We start from the raw sequence: 23879 nt of genomic DNA, 5'->3' as shown, positions 1-23879 counted from the left end.
GATGGTCCCTCAGGTAGCCTGGCCCCATGCCATGTAGGGCTTTAAAGGTGATAATCAACACCTTGAATTGGACCCGGAAGCAAACTGGTACCCAGTGCAGCTTGCACAGCAGTGGTGTCACATGTGCCGATCTTGGGGCACCAATAACTGCTCACGTGGCCACATTCTGGACCAGTTGAAGCTTCCGGATACTCTTCAAGGGTAGCCCCATGTAGAGCGCATTGCAATAGTCTATGTGGGAGATGACCAGGGCATGAGTGACTGTTAGGAGAGCCTCTCGATCCAGGAAAGGGAGTAACTGGCACACAACACGAAGTTGCGCAAAGGCCCTTCTGGCCACGACTGCCACCTGCTCATGGGTACAAAATGTTTATTGTACCCATCTCAATCTCTCATTCCCAACAGTGTGATAATTATAAGCACACTTGCAGCTGCTTTATGCAACTCCTTACATAGTTCTTTTTATTCTTGTGAAACTGGAATGGTTGAAATACCAAATATTGTACCAATACACTGTAAGCATAACTGTGTTTATGTGTGATTTTTCTTTACACTGGAATTCCAGAAGCATAAGATAACTGTGTACTGCCAATTATAAAATCACAAAGACTGTGAAAGGAAAATTGTAACGCATGGGCTAAACTTTACTTCTGCAATCCAACTTAAAACTCACTGATTTCACACCAGAAAACTACAAGATAAAATGCAAATTTATTGCTGGTTATTCACAAGTAAAAAAAAAAAAACAATGTATTGCTGAGGCTGCAACATTTTATTTATTTTAAAAAATCTCATGCATTAAATTTGATTTCATCTCCATCTAGGGAACCTAATACCACTTGTTATGTTGGGTGGGTGTGATGGGATTTATATTCCAAGAAATCTGAGGAGCTCTAGGGTGAATTTAAGTCTTCACAATGGATGGCATCAGCACACTGGTTCTCCCAAATTTTCAGCAGAGCTCACAAAAAGGAAAAAGAGAGAGAAGTGGATAGGATACAACATAATGGAAAGAGAGAAGAGAGAGATTTGATCACTTAACGGCAGTCAGGAAGCAATAAAATAATTGAGAAGCTATTGGGAGTAGAGCCAGAATTTTTCTGAAATACAGACAAATAGCCTTTATTGAGTTTCTCTTTGTCCCTGACAGCAGAGCCAAGCAGACAACTGGAGACTAATAAAATGAGACTATTTTGTGCAATTTAATTTAAAACAAAAACAATAACAAAACACCCAAGCACACAGTGACCTTCTACATCAGACTACACTATTTGAGCAAATCAAGAGAGTGTCATAGATCTTTAATAGTGTTAATGAACCACTTTTGCCTGCACTTTCCTAGCCTTTAAACACATGTTCGAGCTTCTTTTGGCATTGAGAGTCAATCAAAACAACCATCTCTGTAGAAGAAATCAGAAAGTCCCTTCTGAGGCACCAATTCCCCAAAGCCTACACTCACATTCATTCTGCATCTGTGAGTGTGAAGCATCTGAATTAATTCAAACCAGCCTCCCAAAACCTGGTGCTCTTCAGATGTATTGGACTAAAACTCACATGGTTATGAATCAAATTGTCTAGAGTGAAAGTTATTTGGAAATCTTCAAGCTGGGGAATGCTGAACTGAATTTTCAGAACTACAGCCAAAACTATAAAATGAAAAAAAACAACAACACAGACCCTGACAAGTAGCAACAGATGCCTCACTAGAAAATGTGTGAGGCTTGTCCTTTCTCTGACTGCCATTTCGACTCTTTAGTCTTGTCAAAGAAGCAAAAGTTATCATAAGGGAACGTTTGGGAAAACACTTTTCTTATTCTCATGCAACACTCCTAAACAGAACTTTGCTTCAGAAAGATAGGGAAATGTAAGGTTGCAAGAGGTCAAGTGTAGCTTACATCAGATTTCTTGTTGAAATTATGGAGCCTACATGGCAAAACACAGAAATTCGGCATACAGTTCTGATCTCCAACCATCAATAAATGGTTCATTGGTATTTAGAAATCGTATAAGGTAGCTTCCATTAAACATTCATAACATGTAGGCCTTCTCCAAGTGCTAAAAAGGACTAAAGATAACGTGAAAGGGAAAGTTTCTGGTATCTAAAGAATACATCTATCAAGAAATCACTTCAGTTATGGTATAGGAAGTCTCATATTTTGCATCTTACTCATCCAATAACTCTTCCTTCCACAGCTTTGTGACAAAACAAGTCAATGCTCTAAAGCAACTGGCTATACTAAAAACTAAGCAAATGCACCCTACCCTCTTATGTCACAGAATCTTAATGCAATCTGGATAAGCCACACTGAAAATTTGCTTGAAGCAGTAAAGAGGAAGAAGAAAATAATCTGAAATAAAACACAGCTTGGATGTTTAAAAAAAAACTCACAAAACTTTGTTAACAGCCCATCTATATTCATGCCAGACAATTCAAGATGTCTGGGTAGTATATTAATAGGGAGGCAGCAAAATGAGTACACGTAGTCTTTGTTTAACAACCATTCGTTCAGCAACCTTTCAAAGTTATGGCAGTTCCTTATGCCCAGTCCCTGAAGTTACGGCCGTTGCAGAGCCCCCGCAGTCACGTGATCAATATTCGGGCGCCTGGCAGCCCACCTGCACTTACAACCGCAGGAACGCTTCAACTCCTCCCATCTGCCTATCTCCCCCCCATCTTTGCCCTTTTGGCCACCCTGCACAGCGGTACTCCTCAGCAGTGGCACTGGGGTGAGGTAGAGTCCTGGGGCCTTCAGCAGTCTCAGCCAACCACCACCACCCCAGCCGCCATACCATACCCAGCTGACCTTCGTCCAGCCTGGCCTTATGCAAGGCAAATAGCACGTGCCATTCTCCAACTCTTGTACGCTGTTCTTACAATGCTTCGGAAAGCCTTCGGAAAGCTTCTGAGGCCTTCTGAAGCATCACAAGAAGGCTGTACCTGCTGTTTTCCAAATCGTGTGCATCATTCTTGCGATGCTTCTGAAGGCCTCAGAAGCTTTCCGAAGGCTTTCCGAAGCAGCACGCACTATTTGGAGAATAGTGCACATGGCCTCGGGAGGAAGGCCTGGTGTGGCCAGAAGCTGCCTTGCATAGGGCCAGCTGGGCATGCCTCATCAGCAGTGGGAGGAAGACAGTGAAGGTCAGCTGGATGTGGCAGGCCCTGTGGAGCGCAGGGCAGTGGGGGCAGCTGGGGCTTTGCACTGAGGCACTGGGGTGGCTGGCCATGGCATGGGGCTTGAGGTGGCATTCCTCGGTGGCGGCGGCACTGAGGCTGATGTAGAGGCCTGGGGTGGTGGTGGTGGCAGACTGAAACTGCTGAAGGCCCCGGGTCTCTACTTCAGCCTCAATGCCACCACTGCTGTTGAGGAGTGCCGCTGTGCAGGGCAGCCAAAAAGGCAGAGATGGGGGAGGGAGATAGGTGGGTGGGGGGTGCTCAAGAGGAGGCAGTCCCTTACCTTACTGAGGCTCAGGGGTGGGATGAACCAAGCCAGGAATGGCTTGGATCGGGGGGTCTTTGCTTAACAACTGGTAGGATTCAATTAATGACAGCAATGGGAACTGCTGAGATTGCTGTCCCTAAATGATGTGATCACGTGATGTCACACTTCATGACCACATCACTTAGCAATGGAAAGTCCGGTCCTAATTACCACCATTACCGAGAACTACCTGTAGCTAGATCTAGAAGTGGCATGTGCCTTTTAGTTGCTAGTTCTGCTCACATTGCTATTATGTCTTCTCTTATCATGTGGAGCAGATGCTGGCAGAAAGTGGTGGAAAGCCCCACATTTCTTAAGTCTGTAGTCACAGATGACTCAAGATGCAGCTGCTGCATCACTAACCAACCCACACATAATCATGGGAAATGTCTCACAGGGATTTAGGGTTACTAGGAAGCCACAGTGAATGCCCAAGAAATGCCCTGATCAGATGAAACCCTTTTCTATAGGCAAAATAGAGCTGTTATCAGCAGCCTATCCAGTCACCCTTACATTTTTGGATGTTATTATCAAACTGAAAGCAGCCATCTAAAGATAGTTCACATTGTGATCAAGGATGTAATGGAAAACTACTAACCATTAGCATATTAGCAGGATGAGTGCAAGCGTTTGTTTGTTCGTTTAAAATATTTGTATGGCTGCCCATCTCAAAACGCAACCCTGGGCGGCTCACAACAACAATAAAAACCCCAAACTATAAAAAGCATAAACAGTATAACTCAACCAAAAACCCAGCACCTCAACTGTGGGATGCCCCAACAACTAACCCCAAAGACTCTACCCCTGTGATGGTATGTGAGAGCGACCTTGGGAGACAGGAGGAAGATCCGCAGCCTAGGCAACAGTCTGATAAGAGGCCGCTCGGTCCGCAGGTGGGGGAAGAGCAGGGGAAGCATTCATTTCAGAAGGGACCCCCCCTAGTTTTCTGGAGACTAAAAAGAGAGGAGGGGAGAAATACTTCCAGTCTTGCAAGATTCTGTTTAATGTAACCTTACAATGAAGATAGTACTGATGCTCCTGGTTGTGCTTCTTGTCTGGACTACCTCGAAGGGCTAACAACCCCAGTGTCTGGGTAAAAAGCCAGGTCTTGATGGCCTTCCAGAAGGCTAAAAGGGTAGGGTCCTGCCAGATCACCAGGGGGAAGGTGTTCCACAAGGTAGGGGCAGCCATGGAAAAGCACTGCAACACTCAGGCAATTCCCAATCAAGACTGAGAACTGCCTAGAGAAATACTAGAATTCACTGGTGGTACTGCCAGTTTTTGTGGCTTAAGCTAAGGTCTTACAAAATGTTGAGCACGGGAGGAGAGAAAAAGCCTCTTGAGCCAGAGCAGCCAAGCATAAACTCCCCACCCCTGGCTGGAATTTCCAAACTGAATTGTGCTTCTGAAGGTTGCCTAAATAAATATGCCACTCAGCTTTGGAAAGAAATGCCTGCCGCTGTGAATGCCAGGAATGGAAGTCCCATCCCCTGGCTCTGCTTCTTCACTTGGAAGCAGCATGGAATGAGACTGCTCTTCATGGAACCACACCAGCAGCTAACACTGCAACTACAAAATCTAGTATGTGGATTGTAAATGATCTTATTCAGTTCATGTCAGTTCAAGGTATTTTGTTATGGGTCACACACTTTTTAAACACACATCATACATGCAGGACCAATATAATTGCATCCCTCCACCCCCACATACAGGATATCCAAAAATACTTTATGTACCAAGCAAATGGCCTCACTTCCTTAAACTGAGTCACACAAACGGAGTTTGGAGATTGTACCAAGTTTACCGAGGGAGACAACTAAGGCAAAGGGTACCTCTACATGCAGCAGTTGTTCTGCTCATGGATTGGCTTCACATCTCTGTGTCCCACAGCCAGATGTACTTCTAGCTCAGCTACAGTGTATCAGGAATCGCACTGTGAGCTGATTTTTTTAACGCCTAAACTCTGCAGTCAAGACATTCTCCCACTGTCAGGAACTCTTGCCTTACTCTGCCTCTTGGGCTCTTCTACTCTTTCTAGGGCAGGGGTTCCTGAACTTTTGGCCATCACACCTTTCTTTAGTGTAATCTCAATGTACACACCTCCCCTAAAAATCCAAACACCAAAATGAACACAAGTGAATAATGAAAACAATATAATGAAACTTTGGGAAAGGTGGATTTATTATAATGATGCACAACTAAAAGGTTCTTCACACCTCCCCTGGAGTCTGTCTGCAGCACTACAAGGAAAGTACACCTCAGAGTTTGGGAAACCCTGTTCTAAAGGCTAAGCCACAGACATTGCACTCTAGCATCTGACAGCTGTTTCTAAATTGCTCACAGGGAAAGCATCTTGGAAGTTTTGTAGCTCTCCTTCTTTGCAAATGCTCAGACTTGTCCAAGGCACAAAGTGTCACATGCAAGAACAGGAAGAGACCTCAGGTTAGATTATTCTATAAACTGTAAGTTCTTTGATAGACAGTTCCTTTGCACCTTTGATGCACAAGACTCATACCTGCCATCAGAACAACATTACAGAGAGATAACACTTCTCATACATATATCATCTCTGAGCAGAGGACAGAAGTTTTCATTCTCCTGCTTTGCTACTCAGCTCTGCTCTCCAGTCTACCTTCTGGAGAGGACTGCTCCTCTGCTTTCTTGAAACTCTTGATCACCCTCACCAGTAGCAAGTGTGCACTGGGATGCTAAGCAGGGCAATTATTGGCAGAGATGGGATAAGCACAAGTCTAGAGTTGGAGCAGAGTTCTCCAGATGTGGCTATGACTAGAGGCCATTCCTATCCATTTGGAGTGGAGCAGGAACTTTCCATGGGGACGGAAACATCCCTGGAATTTGTGGTCATTTGCTGCCTATGCTGTAGATCTGCTTTGCTTCATATTGATACATTCCCAGGGCAGCAGAGGAAAAACAAGCAAGTATGCAATACTAAAATACAGTCTTGTTTAAGGACCTCTATTTTGTTTTGCTTTTATTTAGTTTTGCAATGGGTTGATTCTGCTGCTTTCCTTGTAAGCTTATCTCCCATACAAATCCCACTCTTTTTAGTGGTTCTTAGGCTGTATCTGATAGGAAAAATGTTTATGGGATACATTTCTATTAAATCTTGCACAAGTCAAGGGTGGAGAAATATCTTTAAAAAAAGGCAACTCAAAGAGTTAAAAAACAAAATTAAAAAAAACATAAAAGAAAAGAAGGGAAAGGGAAACATGTTAAACCTCCATGTGAAGATATGCAGGCTTCAAAATAATGGTTTAAATATTGGCAGAGCATCTTAACGAGAGGTTAATTATAGCCCAAACTTCAATTCTTTCTTCAATACCAGGGAATAATAAAAATCAATTCATGAATAACTTCATTCACACATTTAAAAAAAGGCAAAAGCAAATATACAACCTGGCTAAGATGAAAGGTCTGACCTAAAATGTTTGAGAAGACCATAACATGCTGAGCTGCAAGTAACCTGGTTTGGTGCAGGGGAGAAAACAGGGAGAGAATCAAGGCTGAGGTTTTCAACACAACTATCTCTGTCAAGCCAGGAAGGAACCAGAGATCAAGAAGCCTAACAGAAATTCATATTCTGTTCCAAGAGCCAAATGCCACATACATTCAATCAAAAGTGAGAGATTTTTCTGGACAGGATACCTACCACAGGGGCGTTCACTTGTTTTCAAAATAAATGGAAAACAAATACATCTACTTTATTTATAGTAAGGTAAATTCAATTAGTTTGTAAATTCAACAGAAAACCTTATTTGGCCCTGCATGCATCACTCTAGGGCTGTGCCAGCCCTTCAAGGTAGTCCAGACAAGAAGCACCAACCATGAATACTAACACTACCTTTATTGTAAGGGTACAGTAACAGAATCTTGCAAGTCTGAAAGTACATCCCTTACTTTTACTCTCCCCAAAACTAGGGAGGGTCCCTTCTGAGACACTTCTTCCCCCTCACCTCTCCTTTGAACTCACATTTTGTTTATCAGAGCATTGTCTAGGCTGTGGCTCTTCTTCCTGTCTCCCAAGGTCATTGATTAACAAAAAAGATCACAAGGAGAGCAGGAGAGAATGAAACATTGCACGGAATGGTCTGTACGATACAGAATACAGAAAACTAGAGGGCCCAAAAGAAAGACAACGAAACTGAAAATTGACATTTCTTAGAGTTGAGAATTATCTGTGGTCACTTCAGAATTTTCGTCAACTGGACAGAAATTTTACAGGAGGACCAAATAGTTCCAAATACTTGCAGGATGGTTGAAACAATCCATTTCAGGCACAAAATAGCTTACTTTGAATGTGAAATAGTTCCAATTCAAAACATTTCATATATAAATTAGTTTAATCCATACATATATTTCACACATAAATTAGTTTTAATTAACCTGTCTACTGTTTTGGTTTTATTGTTTATATATCAAGGTTGTAATTATTACTTATTCTCAAACTTTTTTATATTGTGATTTTTCATATATAGTAAGCTGCTCTGGAATAACTCAGTTTTGAAAAGTGATATGCAAATGTTTAAATAAGCATAAGCATAACTGCCATTTTCTTGCAAAGAAACTTGTCCTCGTCTAGATATCCCATAGTTTCAGGATACAGGCTTGTGTTTGATCTTTGGATCCTAGCACTGTTATAAGGGGCATCTTCTTTTTCCTGCCCTTCCATTTCCTATCACCGAATGGCTCTTCTCTGACTGGCTTCCAGGATATGATCTTCTCTCTTCACTGACAGTAAACAGGCTCTACAGCCTGGAGGCCCAGCAAGGGATGGAGCAGAAACAAAAAAAGCCCTCCCTTCTCCTATCATAGAAACAGACATACAGCTGCTTCACTCACTCTCCCAAGACAGGATGAAAACTGCTGGGGAACAAACAGAGCAAAAGAGGAGGACCAGGGGAGGGAGACATCTCTTCTAGGAGCTCCAGTTCAGCAAAAGGAGATGAAGCCGTACAGCCCAAACAGGGCCAAGCATGTATGCCCAGCAGGCCTCTTCTTCTGAGCAACTAATCCTTTGCAGCCGCCTGTTGCTCCCCACTCGCCATGCAGGGCATCCCCAAGGTCCGGTTCCAGTTTGAGCTCTGCTTTGGTAAATGTGATTGCAACAGGCGACTGTTAGCTCCTTGCCATGTTCTGCTCCAAAGCCCAGCCTTGGGGACATTTCTGCACATTCTACCATCAACTGTCTTAATGCTTTCAGGACTGGCCAGGACATGACACAGCTCTTCTGGGTTAGAAAGCCCTAAGTACATTCAGTTACTCTGGTACCCAAGTCTCTCACTCTGGCAGCAAAAATACAATAAAATAATAAACCATTTGCTAGCAGTTCAAGACACAACCAATTGGCTGCTGAGGAAACTGCCTCATTCTATCTGGCTTTGAGCACCTTCCCTAACCTGGGTGCAGATTCTCAGAGTTATCTGTCTAAAGGCTCTGAGGGAACATTTGGCTGAATTCAGCAAACTGAATACAACCCTGGAAATCTCAGCTGTCAACTTTTATTTTAAGAAATTTCTAGACATGGGGGGCCAGGCAAAGAGGGGAGCATCACACGTCAGTTGGCAGTTTCTACAAAAATAACAAGCAAAGGAAAATTCTAGAGATGTGCAATAAGGATTGTTGTGTGGGACAAAATATGGGGGAAAGGATTTCAGCAAAATTGTCATATAACCCTTTACAGCTACTGTTCATGCTATTTCATCTATATATTGGGCACATTCCCTCATTCCTCAGCTCCCAGAGAAATGGTATACATTGGAAACATTCCCCTTTCAAATTATGTAACTGCAAATTTGGCATAAAGCATACCAGTGTAAAAACATCTAAATATTTTTACAAAATGTGTTCCAATCACTAGGACATTTTCTGGGTAAGGCAGCTTTACTGAAAGACTTTAGAACAACTGAGAGATATGATATACAAAACTAGGAGGCAGAAGTACATAATGCAGCAACATGTGCTCAAGGCATAGCCTTTTTTTCTCCAGGAAGCAGGAATGTTAGAATGGAGAGAAGACTTTGGAGCAAGCCGGGTGTGGTGAGAATCTCAGTTGTATGCCATCAAAGATCTGGGAAAATGGGTTAGGAGCAGGTGCAGAAAATGCATTATTATTGAATGGAAATGACAAATATCTCAAGGAATCTAAGCAGAGCTTTTAATTATGTTTTTTAAACAGCAAATGTAGACGGCTTCAAAAAAACAAAGACGGACAAGTTTTCTATATGGCTAGTTTTACTATTATTATTTATTTAGGTGTCTTTGAGTCAGTGTTGACTCCTTGCAATTGCCTGGACTAGTCCCTGCAGTTTTCTTGGCAAGGTTTTTCAGAAGTGGTTTGCCCTTGCCTGCTTCCTAGGGCTGAGAGAGAGTGACTGGCCCAAGGTCATCCAGCTGGCTTTGTGCCTAAGGCAGGACTAGAACTCATGGTCTCCTGGTTTCTAGCCTGGTGCCTTCACCACTACACCAAACTGGCTCTCTCTAGTTTTACTGCTGTTTTGAAATTTCTATTTTTCAAAAATCAGGAAGGGGGGCATATAAGCTTTACTCACTCTTACTGTAAACCAGAAAGCAGAATGCAGGGTGTTTAACTGGGTGTTTGCTTCTCCCCAGCAAAATTGGCAGAAATACCTAAGTAACCTACTAACCAGGTCACAGCATAATTCACATTCTAAATTGTGCAACATGCTCAGCTTTAGAATGGTTTGGTCTTCCTTACAAGGCTCCCCTCACCCCAAAAACAGTGCAAGCTGTTTACACTTTCCATTTGTCCTGCAGTTTTATATCCACAACTATCAAACATAACTTTATCTTCTCCACACCAACATATAATACCCATAGAAAGTGAGCAGCAGATATGGAGGAATGACAAAGGACACTCAGGCTTTTAAGTAAGCCAGTAAATTGTCCAATTTACTTGTAAAAATGAGACCTTAATAAAAATACATGGAAGTAGACAGACAGATTAATGGATTGGGAAAGCATGAATCATCCTAGGCACCACTGTTGATTTTCAGCTGAAGTCACTGTTCAAAGTTTTTTGCAGTAAAACAGCAGCTCTCACTGAGGGATCTGAAGCACTTGAAAGCTAGGGTTCAGGAAGGTGATGCTCTTTTTCCCATTAGCAAATCCAAGCTAGACTGAATTTTTCAACTAAGGATGTGCAAAAGAAAAAGGTTTCATTATCAGAACTTTCTGTTTTTCCTGTAGGATGGCTTGAACAGTGTTCCAGGAGCAATTCAAGCATTTCTGGAACTGTGTCTTAGAATCAGAGAGTTAAAATGAATAATTTAGACAATAAATTCTATGCAGGAATCCAAATTAAAGCATCCATGACAAATAGCTGTCTACCCTCTGCCTTTATACATCCAGTGAAAAACTGCACACAACCTTTCCAAATAATTGTTTGTACTGCGAGAACGTTCATTCTACCATTCCATTTGAACCTGTCTTCCTTTAACTTACATGTATTATTGCATGTCCTATATTTTCTAATGATGAAGTATTTGGCCCTCATCTGTGTTATATTATTACAGGTATTTAAAATGTGCTATCACACTCTCCTTGGTTTTCTCTTCTCAGGCTAAACCTGCTCAGTTCCTTTACTCTTTATAAGATTAGTTCACTGATCATCCTTATTATTCCAGTTTCTCTGGACCGTTCTTAAAAACGTGAAGGCCAGAACTAGATACAATACCTGAAATGGGATTTGACCAAAGCATAGTAAAACGGAACAACTACTATCCGGAGTAATGTCTCTTGATGCAGTCTATAATTGTATTACCATTTTTCAGCCACATCCATTGCTGACTTGTGTTCAGTTTGCAGCCAGTTACTATTCCAGGATCTTTTTCACGGGTTCTACTACAAAGACAGGTATCCCTATTCTACGCCTTGATTTTGATTTTTGTTTTGAAAATGAACAATAGCATTTATCTCGGCCTAGTGCTGCCAGATATGGGAAAGACACCTTGATAATGCTTAAACACCTGAGGATGAACTATACCTGCTGCCCTGACTGCTGCCCAACCCACGCAGTAAAGCATGACTTTTCAAGAGTATCTCTGATGTGCTCATCTACCATGCCCTCAGCTCTGTGGACTACCTACTTTGGTTATGGTGAGTGATTTGCTGGTGAAAGTGTCTCATCTCATGACATGAACTCAGGTTCAGGAGGAGACAGATCCTCTTCCTCCTGACCTTCATCCTCAGCTCCAGAGAAGAGCGGGCTGGCTACCTTAAGTGTTACCTACAACTCTTCCAAGAGTGTATGGCTTTTGATAGCTCATTTTTAGGAACTCCCATCCATCTTAGGCTCCATTTCCCACTATCTTCTCTTGCCACAAAATCCTACTTATCATTGGTTTATTAAAACCAGTTTTGCTATCCAGTCTCTCCAGAAGTCATAGCACAAATGGCCATGGAGGCTCAGAACTCTTCTGCTAGATGGGAGGGGTGGTCCTGCAGTGTGGAGTCCAGCAGACTGCCAACCTCCCTCCTCCATGTGACTAAGACTCTCTCCACAGGAGGTCTTCTTCTGTTTGCCAAGGAAAATACTACTTTTGTGTCAGATCATCTTGGAGGAACAGTTTCAGCCTGCCTCAGCAGCAGGCTAGCAATGAGACTGAGGTTCTGCTGTGAGAAAAGGTCCTCAACCTCTGGTAAGAGAGATTTTTAGACCTGAGGCAAGGAGTCTGTGTGAATGAGCCCTCAGCTACCCACATCGGCAATCAACAGCTCTCAGGACAAACTCCTTGCATCACACTTTTTCACACTGAACAGCTCAGCACACAACTCCAGAATACATAGCTCTTTCCTAATCTCTCTCATCTATTCCTTGCCTTTTCCTCTTTTTGAATGCCATTGGCAAACTCCTCTTAGAACAGGAAGTGGTTCATGGTGTTCCAGTTGCAGTCTAGCTTTAAAATAAACAAATCTCCCCAGGATGTTCAGATATATCAGTTCTTGGGATAAAACCTGATGTTCTAGAAGACAACAGAACATTCTGGGAATAAACCACTCCCTCTTGCACACAACTAGTTCTGACACAGAAACACTGAGATTCAGAGGGGGGCGCTTTTCTATACTGTCCTCTGATCCCACTGTGTTTTGGGGAAAAAAATCAACTTGAACCAATGGGTAGTAAATTGCAATAAGAGCAATAAAAGTTAAACATTAAGAATGAGCCACTGGACAGTATAAGCAACTCAACTGTGGAACAGACTGTCTTGATATGTTGTGGAATCTCTTTTCATAAGTGTTTTTAGGCTGCTGTGGGATGAACACCTTTCAGGTTTGCAATAATTGATTTTCTGCATCAGTCATGGATTTAAGTGGATGACCTTTGAAAAGCTATTCAGCTATGAATTATTGCTTTGCTCTTATACTATATTTTCCTGTGGCTGACTTTAGGGGGTGGGGGGTCAGAAAGAGAGATCTTATTCTTTTACTCTTCTTAAGCCAGTATGGAATGTATTACCCCACAATCTATAGCCTTTAGGCTCAGAAGTGGACAAATATTTACACAAAACAATGCTAGATGACCCTCACACACCCTAGCTGAAAACATCTGAAAGTGCACTGTATCATAGAATCAGATTTTTCCTTTTCAGTCCAATTGTTCTCTATTCTATTTGCTTCAAGAATTTTGAAATACACTGCTGTGGGTATCCTATCACTGTCAAACAGGGCTATTAGTATAGGTTGTCTGAAGACAACACATGCAGTAATGTTATCATACATAAACACAGATCATTCCTTTCTTTTGGGGGAATGTCCTCATTTTAATATCTGAATCAAAAAGGATCCACTTGAAAATTCTGACCCAGTGGCCTAAATAAAGGTATTACATTGGACTAAACTGATCAAGAGAGCCAGCTTGGTGTAGTGGTTAAGGCACTGGGCTAGAAACCATGAGACCATGAGTCCTACTGTAGGCACAAAGCCAGCTGGATGACCTTGGGCCAGTCACTCTCTCTCAGCCCTAGGAAGCAGGCAAGGGCAAATCACTTCCAAAAATCTTCCCTAGAAAACTGCAGTTGCCAAGGCACACACACAAACATAAATCAATCAAAATTACAATAAACCAATTAAATATGTAGCCAATAAATAATTCCTTGTGCCAGACTCCAGGCTGTTTGGCCTAACCAACAGCAATTATGGGACCACAATGCTACAACTGTACTGACTTCAGAACAAAACAGTCTGTAATATCAAAGGGAAGGGGTGGTCTTACTTGAAAATGCAAAAATGGGCTGGCAAGAGGATGAGAAAGGGAGAGTGAGATTGTCAGGAATAAGTTACAACAATGGCATTCAAATCGATAGACCCTCTACTTGGTTACTGAGAGATTCCAAAGTTTAACTTTTTCATTAATAGACCTCTTCACTTGTTTGACTATTACAGCACTATACACATATAAGATTCTGGATTTTGAAATTTCAACATTGTACAATATTTTGCATGCAATTTTAGCACAGAGAACACAACAGAATAATTGTTCCAAGAAGTATCAGAGAGTTGTTTGCACTAATACAGCATGTTCTGTAACCAAAACAGTATTTCTAGAACACACTATTAAAATAATTTGAACTCCATCCCAAACAGAAAGCAGCAGCCACCAAGTTGTATCAGTTTCACAAGGTCATAAGGAAGAGCTCTGTAGAGCCCTCCTGGCATATGGCTAGGCTACTTGCAGGACCACCTTTCTCCTACTGTTTCTGCCCACCTGACCAGATGTAGTTGAGAGAGCATGCTTTGGGTCCCTTCTCTTAAACAATGTCATCTTGTTAGAACCCAGAGTTGTGCCTTCTCAGTGGCAGCACCTGACCTGTGGAACAGCATCTCCCTGGAGATTCAGATGGCCCCAATCCTGCTACCCTTTCAAAAGGCATTGAAGACCTGGTGGTTTCCCTAGGCATCTGGGTCAGGTGGGTACTGCTGATGGTGAGTGGGGTCAACTGTTTATCTTTGAGCACCAGGGCATTAAGTTTGATGATTTTTTTCTGTTTTAATCTAGTAAACAGCCCAGAGTCACTTGTGGGAGATGGGTGGCTATATAAACCATATAAACAAATAAATGGACAAGAAGTGTTAAGCAAGGAAGTAGGATTACATTCTTCTCTCAACAGCATTTTTTGTTCCAAAGACTAGTGATGGTCAGTTGCAGAGGCTCCATGGATGCAAAAAAAAAAAAAAGCCCAAACAGTCCTTAATTCAATTCCCTCCCATAACTTTAGCAAACATTGGTTACGCAGCCTTTTTTGCTTACCAATGTAGAATGTGTTAGGAGCGTGCTGGTCATCTAGTGAAGACTGCAAGATGAGTGAGGTTTGTGAATCATGACGAAGCCATAATCCCACACCAAGAATGATTCCTCCTGCCAGCTGAAAAGAAATTGGGGGAGGGGGGGAGAGAAAGCGATGAGTATAACCAGGATCCCATCAAATAAATGAAAGAGGTGTTCATACTATAAACATTTCATTAAAATATGACAGTTACTGTACATAATGTATACTGTATATACATTCTGAGAAAGTGACCGATCATCATATCCATAAAAATAACTGACTTACAAAATTAAGATTAAAAATCCCATATTTACAAGTCATTTAATATAATTATGAAGGAATCTTTTATCTACTTAAGTAGAAGCCTACTTTCGTGACTTTTTGCTTTTGTATTAGTAAACATTAATCAAATTGTCAAGAGACATTTAAGTATCTGCCACCAATTTCAATTACTTATGGATGACAGTAGATGACAGTACCCTTCTGACTTCAGAAAGGCTAAACAAGCTTGGATCTGATTACTCCTTGAATGGGAGACTATCAAGCAATTGTAAGAAGTTGAAAAGGAAGAGGGTAATGGCAAACTACTTCCATATTCTTCACAACAATACATGGATATTTTCATGCAGTCACAGGAATCAAACTTGACTTGAAGAAGACATTACCTTTATGCTTGCCTTATGCAATGGATACAGAGATGCAATTGATTAAGGTGAAATACACATTTGATAAAATAGATTATCCAGGCAAAATTTTTGGCATAATTTTTTAAAGGCATCGTGTGGGGATTGCCATGCAGTCCAGATTTTTGTGAAGCCAATTCCAACATCAATAAGCTGCCCCCCAAAATAAACTTCTTGCTGTGCAAATAAGGTTTATTTCCCCACCTCTCATTTCTGACTAGCATTTGCCCTGTCTTACAAACATTTACTAACTGGGTGTTAATGCATAAATTGAGTGTCTGCTGAAATTCCACCAGGCACAATGCATATTTTTTCAAGCTCATTTTTTTTTTCAGTATGAAGGCCAAAGCATTATTTCTGAAGAAACATACAGGACAGGACAAGGAATTGATTTCCCAACACCAGTTTGTATAGAACACTAGTTTGTACATAGCTATTTGACTAGCAATGATATAGATATAATTGTAGATATATAGATAGATACCTACATAGATATAGGTAGATAAAATGCAAAATGCCTAAAGGTCAGTCTGAAACACCATTCAATGGAGCCATTTTTATGGCAGGTTAAAGCCTCCGGAATATTGTTGGCTAAATTGAGACTACTTTATGATGATAGTAGTGTTAATTAGATTTTTGGTTTTATCACTGGACTCTTATTTTAACATCCATATTTTTTTGGAATAAGATTTCTCCTCTTTGGGCCCACCTGGACAGCAAGTGCAAGTATACTTAAACAAGATTTTCATTTCCTGCTTTGAAAGCTGCTAGATATATTCAGTTATTATTAAATAAGTGGTTACATTTTAATCCCAAATTACATGAGAAACTGATGCTGTGGTAAAACTCAAAATCTGAAAATAGGGGGGAAGATGTTTTATTGGAATGGTTGAGCTAAACAAGGGATTAATACTTTAAATCAGCTGATTTTGAATGGCTGTTTCAAAGATGTTTAGTTTTTTAGTTTTTGAGTTTGACTTAGCTTCAATAGCTTAAGAGATGCAGTATGTGAACAGAAACTAACAATTACTTTTATAAGGTATTAAAATATGAAATGTAACTCAGCATTTGTTATATATTTAAACTGTGAAATGAAAAATTGGAAATTAAGGAACTCAGTGTGATGTTGAATTATATTCCTAAATATGGAATTGTCATCTCATGAAGAACTTTAGCTCTATCAAGACTGGAATATGGCAAAGAAGATAATTTTATGTAACTGGAAAACTCCAAATTTTAAGAAATGGATCCATGATATAAATTTGTTACCTACTTTGGAAAAGTCTCTGTATTCTAAAAATGGGAAGATGACAAAGCAGGCTGCTGCATGGTCTGGATGTAATGATAAGCTTAACAACTGAATTAATTTTATATAGTTATTTATAGTTATTATATAGATCTTTTCCCTGTTAATTACAGGTAATTTTGTTAAGTTTATTTTAATAATTATATTTAGTTTCTGGGGTTTTTTTGTTGTTTTTTTCACTATTTACCCTTTTTTGGTTAGCGATGTAGATTTTTTTGGGGGGGGGGGTATTTCACTATTTTAAATACAGTTTTAAAAAAGGTCTGAAATACCTATTCAGTTCACTAACAACATGAGAGGAAACAAATACATGGTGAAAAGTGTTTCATAAAGAGACAAAAAAGTCCCATCTGTTATTTTTGACCTATGGAGGGACTTTTGTACATACCAATTGTCAAGTAATGAATATGTATGTGTGAACTCATCTTGCTAGCTTGGAAGTGGCAATAATTAGCCACAGTTACAGGATCTGAATTAGACTGTGGAAAGAAATGAAATGCAGAGAAAAGCACAGACAAACTGGGTCATTAGAGAAGAATGCACATTAAAACACTAATGCTTTCAGTGACAGATTTAAATAGGAAAGTATGAATGGTGATTAAGCAGCAATGGCATTTTATTACTTTCTATTACTAACATTTCTGTCATACTCAGAGAGGCATATACAGAAAAACCAGAGGATTAAAACCCACCCAGTAATAGATAATATATTATAATAGCAAGGACCAACAAGGGTAGATACCAAAATCTAAGATCTCCCAAAAGAGAAGGTAAAGCAAATTTGACAATTAAACCACCAAAACATAAAGAAAGGGAAAAAAAAAAACTATTCAGTTTCTGACTTCCCCCTTTTTTGTGCTTTTTCTATTTTACAATTTTTAGAAAAACTTGGGCCACCTTAAAAGCCAGACTGTAAATATTTGTATTTGCCATGCTGTGTGATGTATATCTTGTTTAAATTTGGTTAGCTTCTGTTGTGAATATATACTGTTAATTTTGCCATTGCTGCATATTCTCCAAGTTTAAGTTCCCAAGTGCTTCCTTTCACTGCAAGAAACCCGTGATACTAAGGTATTTCAGTATGAACTGTAAAAGTAAAATTTAGTTACTTTTTACAACAACGGAAAACCCCACCAAGCGCTATGAGAAAGATATGCAGTAGTATCACAATTACGTTTAAGATAATGAAATGCAAATGGCAGAGCTCTTGTACAAAAGTGTAGAAGTTATCTGGGGACCAAGCACCTAGAAAGATGATTATAGTGATACAGAGGAAAATGCAGCAAAGGAAACTCCTACTGAAGTCCTACATAAAGAAATGCAAAGGATATGGCAGCTTCCCTTAAATTCAGTTGCTTATACATTTCAGCTTGCCATAGCCTGCAGTCTCAAAATCCTTTATTGTTAAATAAAGGATTTTATCAAAACAACATTATTTCAGAGGTAATTTTCTATCATAGTACAGAGACTTCATTTCCAAGTTTCACTGAATATAAAGCAATGTTTCCAAGTACAGTAAACACATACAGCATTGTAGGCTAAAACTGAGCCATGCTGTCTTCACTTAGAAGCCTATCTATTTAGGAAGTCCACCTATATCAGAATTTCTCCTACTTATAATACAGGTAATCCTCAACTTACAACCATTTGTTTAGCAACCGTTCAAAGTAATGACAGTGCTGGAAAAAGTGACTTAGGACTGGTCGTCGCACTTACAAACATTGCAGCACCCCCATGGTCACATGATCAAAATTCAAGTGCTTGGCAACTGGCATGTATTTACGACGGTTGCAGCGTCCCTGTCATGAGTACTGATGGTGAGCAGGAGGGGGCCTCTATCCAGGGTGGAAAACGCATGCGTAGTACTGAGGAGTTGAGCAGCCATTCAAAGAGACACAGAACAGACCAGCCTTGACTTTTGGGGTTTATCTGTCTGGGTTTTCCCACGCTTCTTCAGTTTGTTAGGATTTTCTGTCTAATGTAGCAGTAATAAACACTAGAGACCTATTCCTCGTCTCAGCGTGATTCCTGACTGTTAGGACAGTCCCAGAGTCACATGATCAACATTTGTGACCTTCCCAGCCAGCTTCCAATAAGCAAAGTCAATAGGGAACTGCATGATTATTTTAATGACCGTGTGAATCACTTCACAACTGCCACAAAAATGTAAAATTGGGTGCGGACACGTGATGTGTTGCCCATCACCACTTAACCACTTAACTTAAACCACTTAATGATGAATTTTACTTTAAATGACAAACCAAAGGAGACCATGTGCTCCAAAAATGGTGATAAAATCAGGACCCAGTCATTAGATTGCCATTTGTAGTCAATGGGATCCCTATGAAAGTCCAGCATTATCCAGAGAAAATTCACCAAACCTAGGATATTTGATTCAGCAGCTCTTAAAAATTTATCAGTAACACTCAAATGTAGCAGCTCCTTTGCATTCATTAAGTAAGATGCTTATTTTTGAAAGCCAGTGCCTCCAGATGTGCTCAGCAATGGCAGAACCCTGACTCTTTTAATTAGAAAGCAATGAATGCTGAAGTAGAGAAGGAAGGCTGGTACAAAGCTGTCAGCTTCAGAACAGAAAAACTTAGAATCTATCTGTATCTGGCTCTTTAAGATTGAGGAAAGTTTCAGAATTTGGGAGAGATGCCATGAAATAACCTAGCAGCATCCTCTACTTTGAGCCAAGAACAGCCTTTATTTCACTTGTGCTAAAAGAATAATTAAACATTCTGATCATAACAAGTATTAGTAGCAGGATTCTGGTGTGTGTGTGTGTGTGTATTAGTTGGATTGTTAAAAGTTAATCATAAACTAAGAACATGTTCATTAACCTCTTTTCAGAATTCAGTATGTAGCAATAAAAAGTACACACAGTACAGTTTAATTTTTTTTTCTTAAAAAAAACCTTCCATGCAGCCTGTTGGAGTCTCAGCTGCTGGATTATCACTTTTTAATCTTCTACCTCCTCTTTTCTGCAATACTTTTTTTGAGCAACATTCATGCAACATGCTTTACTGGGTCAAAGGTGGGGTTAGCTGTCATGCAAACACAAAAATATCAGTGATAAATCAGCTTTAACACAAAATTTCCCCAGGTTTGTTATGAATCAAAGAACACTCTTCTGAGCAGCCACATTGTGCAAACCACATGCCTCCCTCCAAGGTCTAACTTGGGGTTAACTTTTCCTTCAGCTACTGGAAACAAAGATAAGAGTCTAGAGTGGCCTTGCAGAAATTGGGTTTTTCTAGCAATCAGTCACCTGTTGAGTTTCTTCCTCACCTCCCTCCCACAGGAACCCAGGGGGTGAAATGGAGCAGATATAATATGTGCTAATATAATGTACATGCTATATGTTGCATGGAAATAGTAGAGGCTTGTCTTCTCTCTCTGTATGTGTATGTACATACATGTGTGCATGTATATACATGTATGTGTATATACTTGTGCGTATGTATAGTAGGGTACATACACATACACACATTCACAGACAAAAACCTATCTTGTGACCCCTGCATTCTATAATTCATCGAAACTTTTAAAACTAGACACTAGTGCTTTGCCGTTTGCAGACATCACATGTAAGGTAGATAATATTTACTTCATAATGAAATTTGAGTTAATGCTGAACAAGTTTTAAACCAGTACTCATCAAATTGTATTTCAAATGCCAGAAACGCAGATGTATAAATGTGCCGTGATCATTTCTACCTGTTCCATATTCAGCTGCTGTAATTCCAGCTTGTAATAAAAAAGTACATGGTATCTTGGACAAAATGGGCTTGCTTGTTTTTGTTTTGTTAAGGCTACTTTTTAGGGTTCAAGTTAAAATGTTGGTAATAAGTTTAAACCAGAACCAACTGAAGCAAAGTGTGATTTGCAGTGGAAGTGTATAATGCATGTATGTGGGTGAGTGGAGGACTCTGTTCTTTACAGTCCCTGATGTTATCTCAATCAGCCTTCAAAATTGCCTTTTCCCCCACAAGAGAAAAAAAAGATACAAGTACCTGTAGGGAAGACTACAATTTAGTTGGTATATCTGTTTTTGATGATTTTGAGGTTTTCAAAGTGCATTTTTGTGTGCTAAATCAAAAGCTTGGTTTTAAGAAAAAATGTTTTGTTGGATATAAATGTCAAAAGAATTCAGTCTCCAGCAAAATGCATTGTATCTAGGCTCTAAGATGTGTTTTTAATCTTTAAGTGCCATAGTATGCCAAATTTCTATTGGGAAAGCTAATTAGATTCTTACATCATATTCCCAGATGAAGCCAGCACTCCATTAGGCCCCTAGGTGAGGTGTTAGAGAGACTGGGTCAATTTATTTTTTCCATTTCTATCTGCTTAATCCAAAAATGGTCCTCACATTATTTGTAATACAGTACAAACAGTAAGTTCAAACAGCTGCTGGGAATATCATTCATATCAATCTGCTTATTATAATTAATATTGAAATTCTACTCCTGCCTATGATAAAAAAGGCCTTCTTGATCTTTTATTTTTTAAACATATCTTTTATTAAGTGTAACATATCACTGTAAAGTCAAGCTGAGAGAAGGAAATATGAGGTCGTAAAGACAACATGTATTTCCTCCAGCTGTCCTTTGATAGGAAATCAGAGTGGTAAACTGTTTTCCTTATTATAACAGCCTTTCTATCCTTTTGAAATGATATATTCCCTTAAATTAATATGGAATCACTAAAGGGGAATCCTTTGATTTTGCCTGGGATGATTTAGGCACAAAAAACCTTCAACAGGAAAAAAATTGTCCACACTATATATTTATTTGTTAGATTTACATCAAACCTTTCCTTCAAAAATAGGCACACATACTCTTTCCAGAATTTAGATACAGATACAAATGTGCATGCCCAATAGTATCTACAGGTGTTTTTTGGGGGAAGGTGCCTTCAAGTCAGTCTTGACTCCTGGTGACTGCCTCAACTAGTCTCTGCAGTTTTCTAAGCAGCATTTTCAGAATTGGTTTGCCACTGCCCTCTTCCCAGGGCTGAGAGAGAGTGACTGGCCCAAGGTCACCCAGCTGGCTTCGTGTGGAAGGTGAGACTAGAACTCATGGTCTCTTCGCTTCTAGCCTGGCACCTTAACCAATACACTGAATTGGCTCTCTAGTACTTAAAGTAGAGGAAGACAATTCATTTTCCATATTTGGCCTTGCAATCTTACATGGCTTCCACAGCACTTACAGATTTTGCCAAAACCACCAATTTTTGATAGTGTGATTTATTGCAAATTTAGGAAAAACAAACATAAAGTAGATGTGTTGAGCATTTGTGAGGCTTAACCAGCAATCTGCAAAAGAGGAGGCCAGCTTCTCGTGAATACTGGCTGAGATAATGTGGTCTGACTCTCTCCATATATTTCAAAAGATGTTTTATTTCACCAGTGATGACAAAAAGTTGCTTTCAAAATAATAGGAAAGTATATTATCAAATATCTTATAATTATATGCACTATAATGCTCAGGGACAGGTATGGAAGCTACAAGTCTGTGAGATCTTTTTTAACTAGAACCCAGTAATTTGCCAAATGAAGTCAGATGTAAAGTGTGTAATAATTTAAAGAATACCGTCATTTCACACAAATATCCCCTCCTGCTAACCTCAAGCTTCCTTCATTTCAACTGACGTATTCATTATTGCATTAACATGGCAGCTCTGTAACTGATGCTCCCTTGGTGACTCACAAACACTAATCGAAGAGAATATTTTATATCACAAACCCTGTATATCACTGGAATGGAGTAAGAAACAATACTAAATTAATCTGGGGAAGTGTCATTTTACTGCTGCTATTGCTAAACCACTGCAATTTAGAAATCCTGGTCAATTTTATTGCAAATCAATACTTGGATATTTATTTATAGGTCATAAATCATCATCTTTGTATCCCTAGTCTAAGGAGACTATGGGATTTCCTTTTTGAACACTCATTGGGTATTTATCAGGGATATAGTCCTCTGAAAATGACTTTAGGAAGCAGAATCAAGAAGTGACGTGAAAGTTTGGCCAATTCTATTACAAAATCCTACAGAAAAGTCAGATGGGAAAATGAAGGAAGGAAACCAAATTCACAGTGTTCAGCTGACGCAGCCTCAGGGGGGCCATAAAGAAGGCTTTGACCTTGGAAGGAAACCCTGAATGCATGCAAATTCCTGTGTACACATGATCACAACCCAGCCTTTTGAATCCCTTCCTTTCTTCCTTTTCCTCCAGCTGGAGAGAGATTGTTTCCAGGAAGGAATATTGAAATTCTCTACTTTGGTTCTACCGCCCCCGCCGCCCCGCCCCATATCCTTATGTAGTAATTGGGCAGGGGCTGGGAAGAAAACTGACCGGGAAGTACTGCACAAAGTCATCCAGCTAGGATATCCTTGGACCAAACTGTGATGAAAGTTAATCAACGTAAACCACCAACCTATGAAGAGGAAGTTTAGAAGGCTACTGAAAACAAAGCCGGAAACTAACTCTTGGTTTTGAATGGTGAAATCTCTGCAATAAATCAAAACCATTCATTATCACAAATACATTTGCTTTTCTCTGCAATAAATCAAAACCATTCATTATCACAAATACGTTTGCTTCTGTCGATACTGCTAGATTCTGTCTCTGGGATCCTTCTCTCACAGCCACAACAAGCTACCATTTGTATTTATTGTAGAAACTGTAGTTGCGGGAAAGTGGAAAGAAGGAAGGGACAAGCTCCATCCTCAGCAATCTTTCCACAACTGTCTGTCTGTCTTTCTCTAAACAGCGCCCTGACTCGTTTGAACTCAGGAAGCCACTTGGAAATAGTATGGCTACCACACCCTACTTTTTCTTCCCATCTAAACTAGATGCTTAAGCAATCCACATAATTAAACACTAAACTGATTCAACTATGCAGAAAGAAACATCAGGATTTGTATGCAAGGTTAAAAATGTATGTGGTTGGTTGGTATGTTTGTTTGTTTATATCTATTCATATGGCTGGCAATCTCACCAATACAATTCTAGGTGGATAACAAGAATCAAAATACACTAAAAATACATGTATAATTTTAAAGATACAACAATAAAAAAGGCATGCTTCCTGGGT

At 39.9% G+C, this 23879-nt stretch overlaps 1 protein-coding gene across 1 annotated transcript in view; it reads right to left on the bottom strand.

Moving 5' to 3' along the window:
- The window catches only part of CD81 (CD81 molecule), a 66974-nt gene that overhangs the window by 27001 nt on the left and 16094 nt on the right, over positions 1–23879 (bottom strand). Inside the window, exon 2 of the mRNA XM_063289345.1 lies at positions 14767–14881. Within this exon, the coding sequence (XP_063145415.1) occupies positions 14767–14881 (115 nt within the window). The remainder of the gene's footprint in view (positions 1–14766; positions 14882–23879) is intronic.

Source organism: Candoia aspera, chromosome 1 (assembly GCF_035149785.1).
Source record: "Candoia aspera isolate rCanAsp1 chromosome 1, rCanAsp1.hap2, whole genome shotgun sequence".
Classification (NCBI taxonomy): domain Eukaryota; kingdom Metazoa; phylum Chordata; class Lepidosauria; order Squamata; family Boidae; genus Candoia; species Candoia aspera.
The sequence above is the reverse complement of the archived record's forward strand: the minus strand, read 5'-3'. Positions and strand labels throughout refer to the sequence as shown.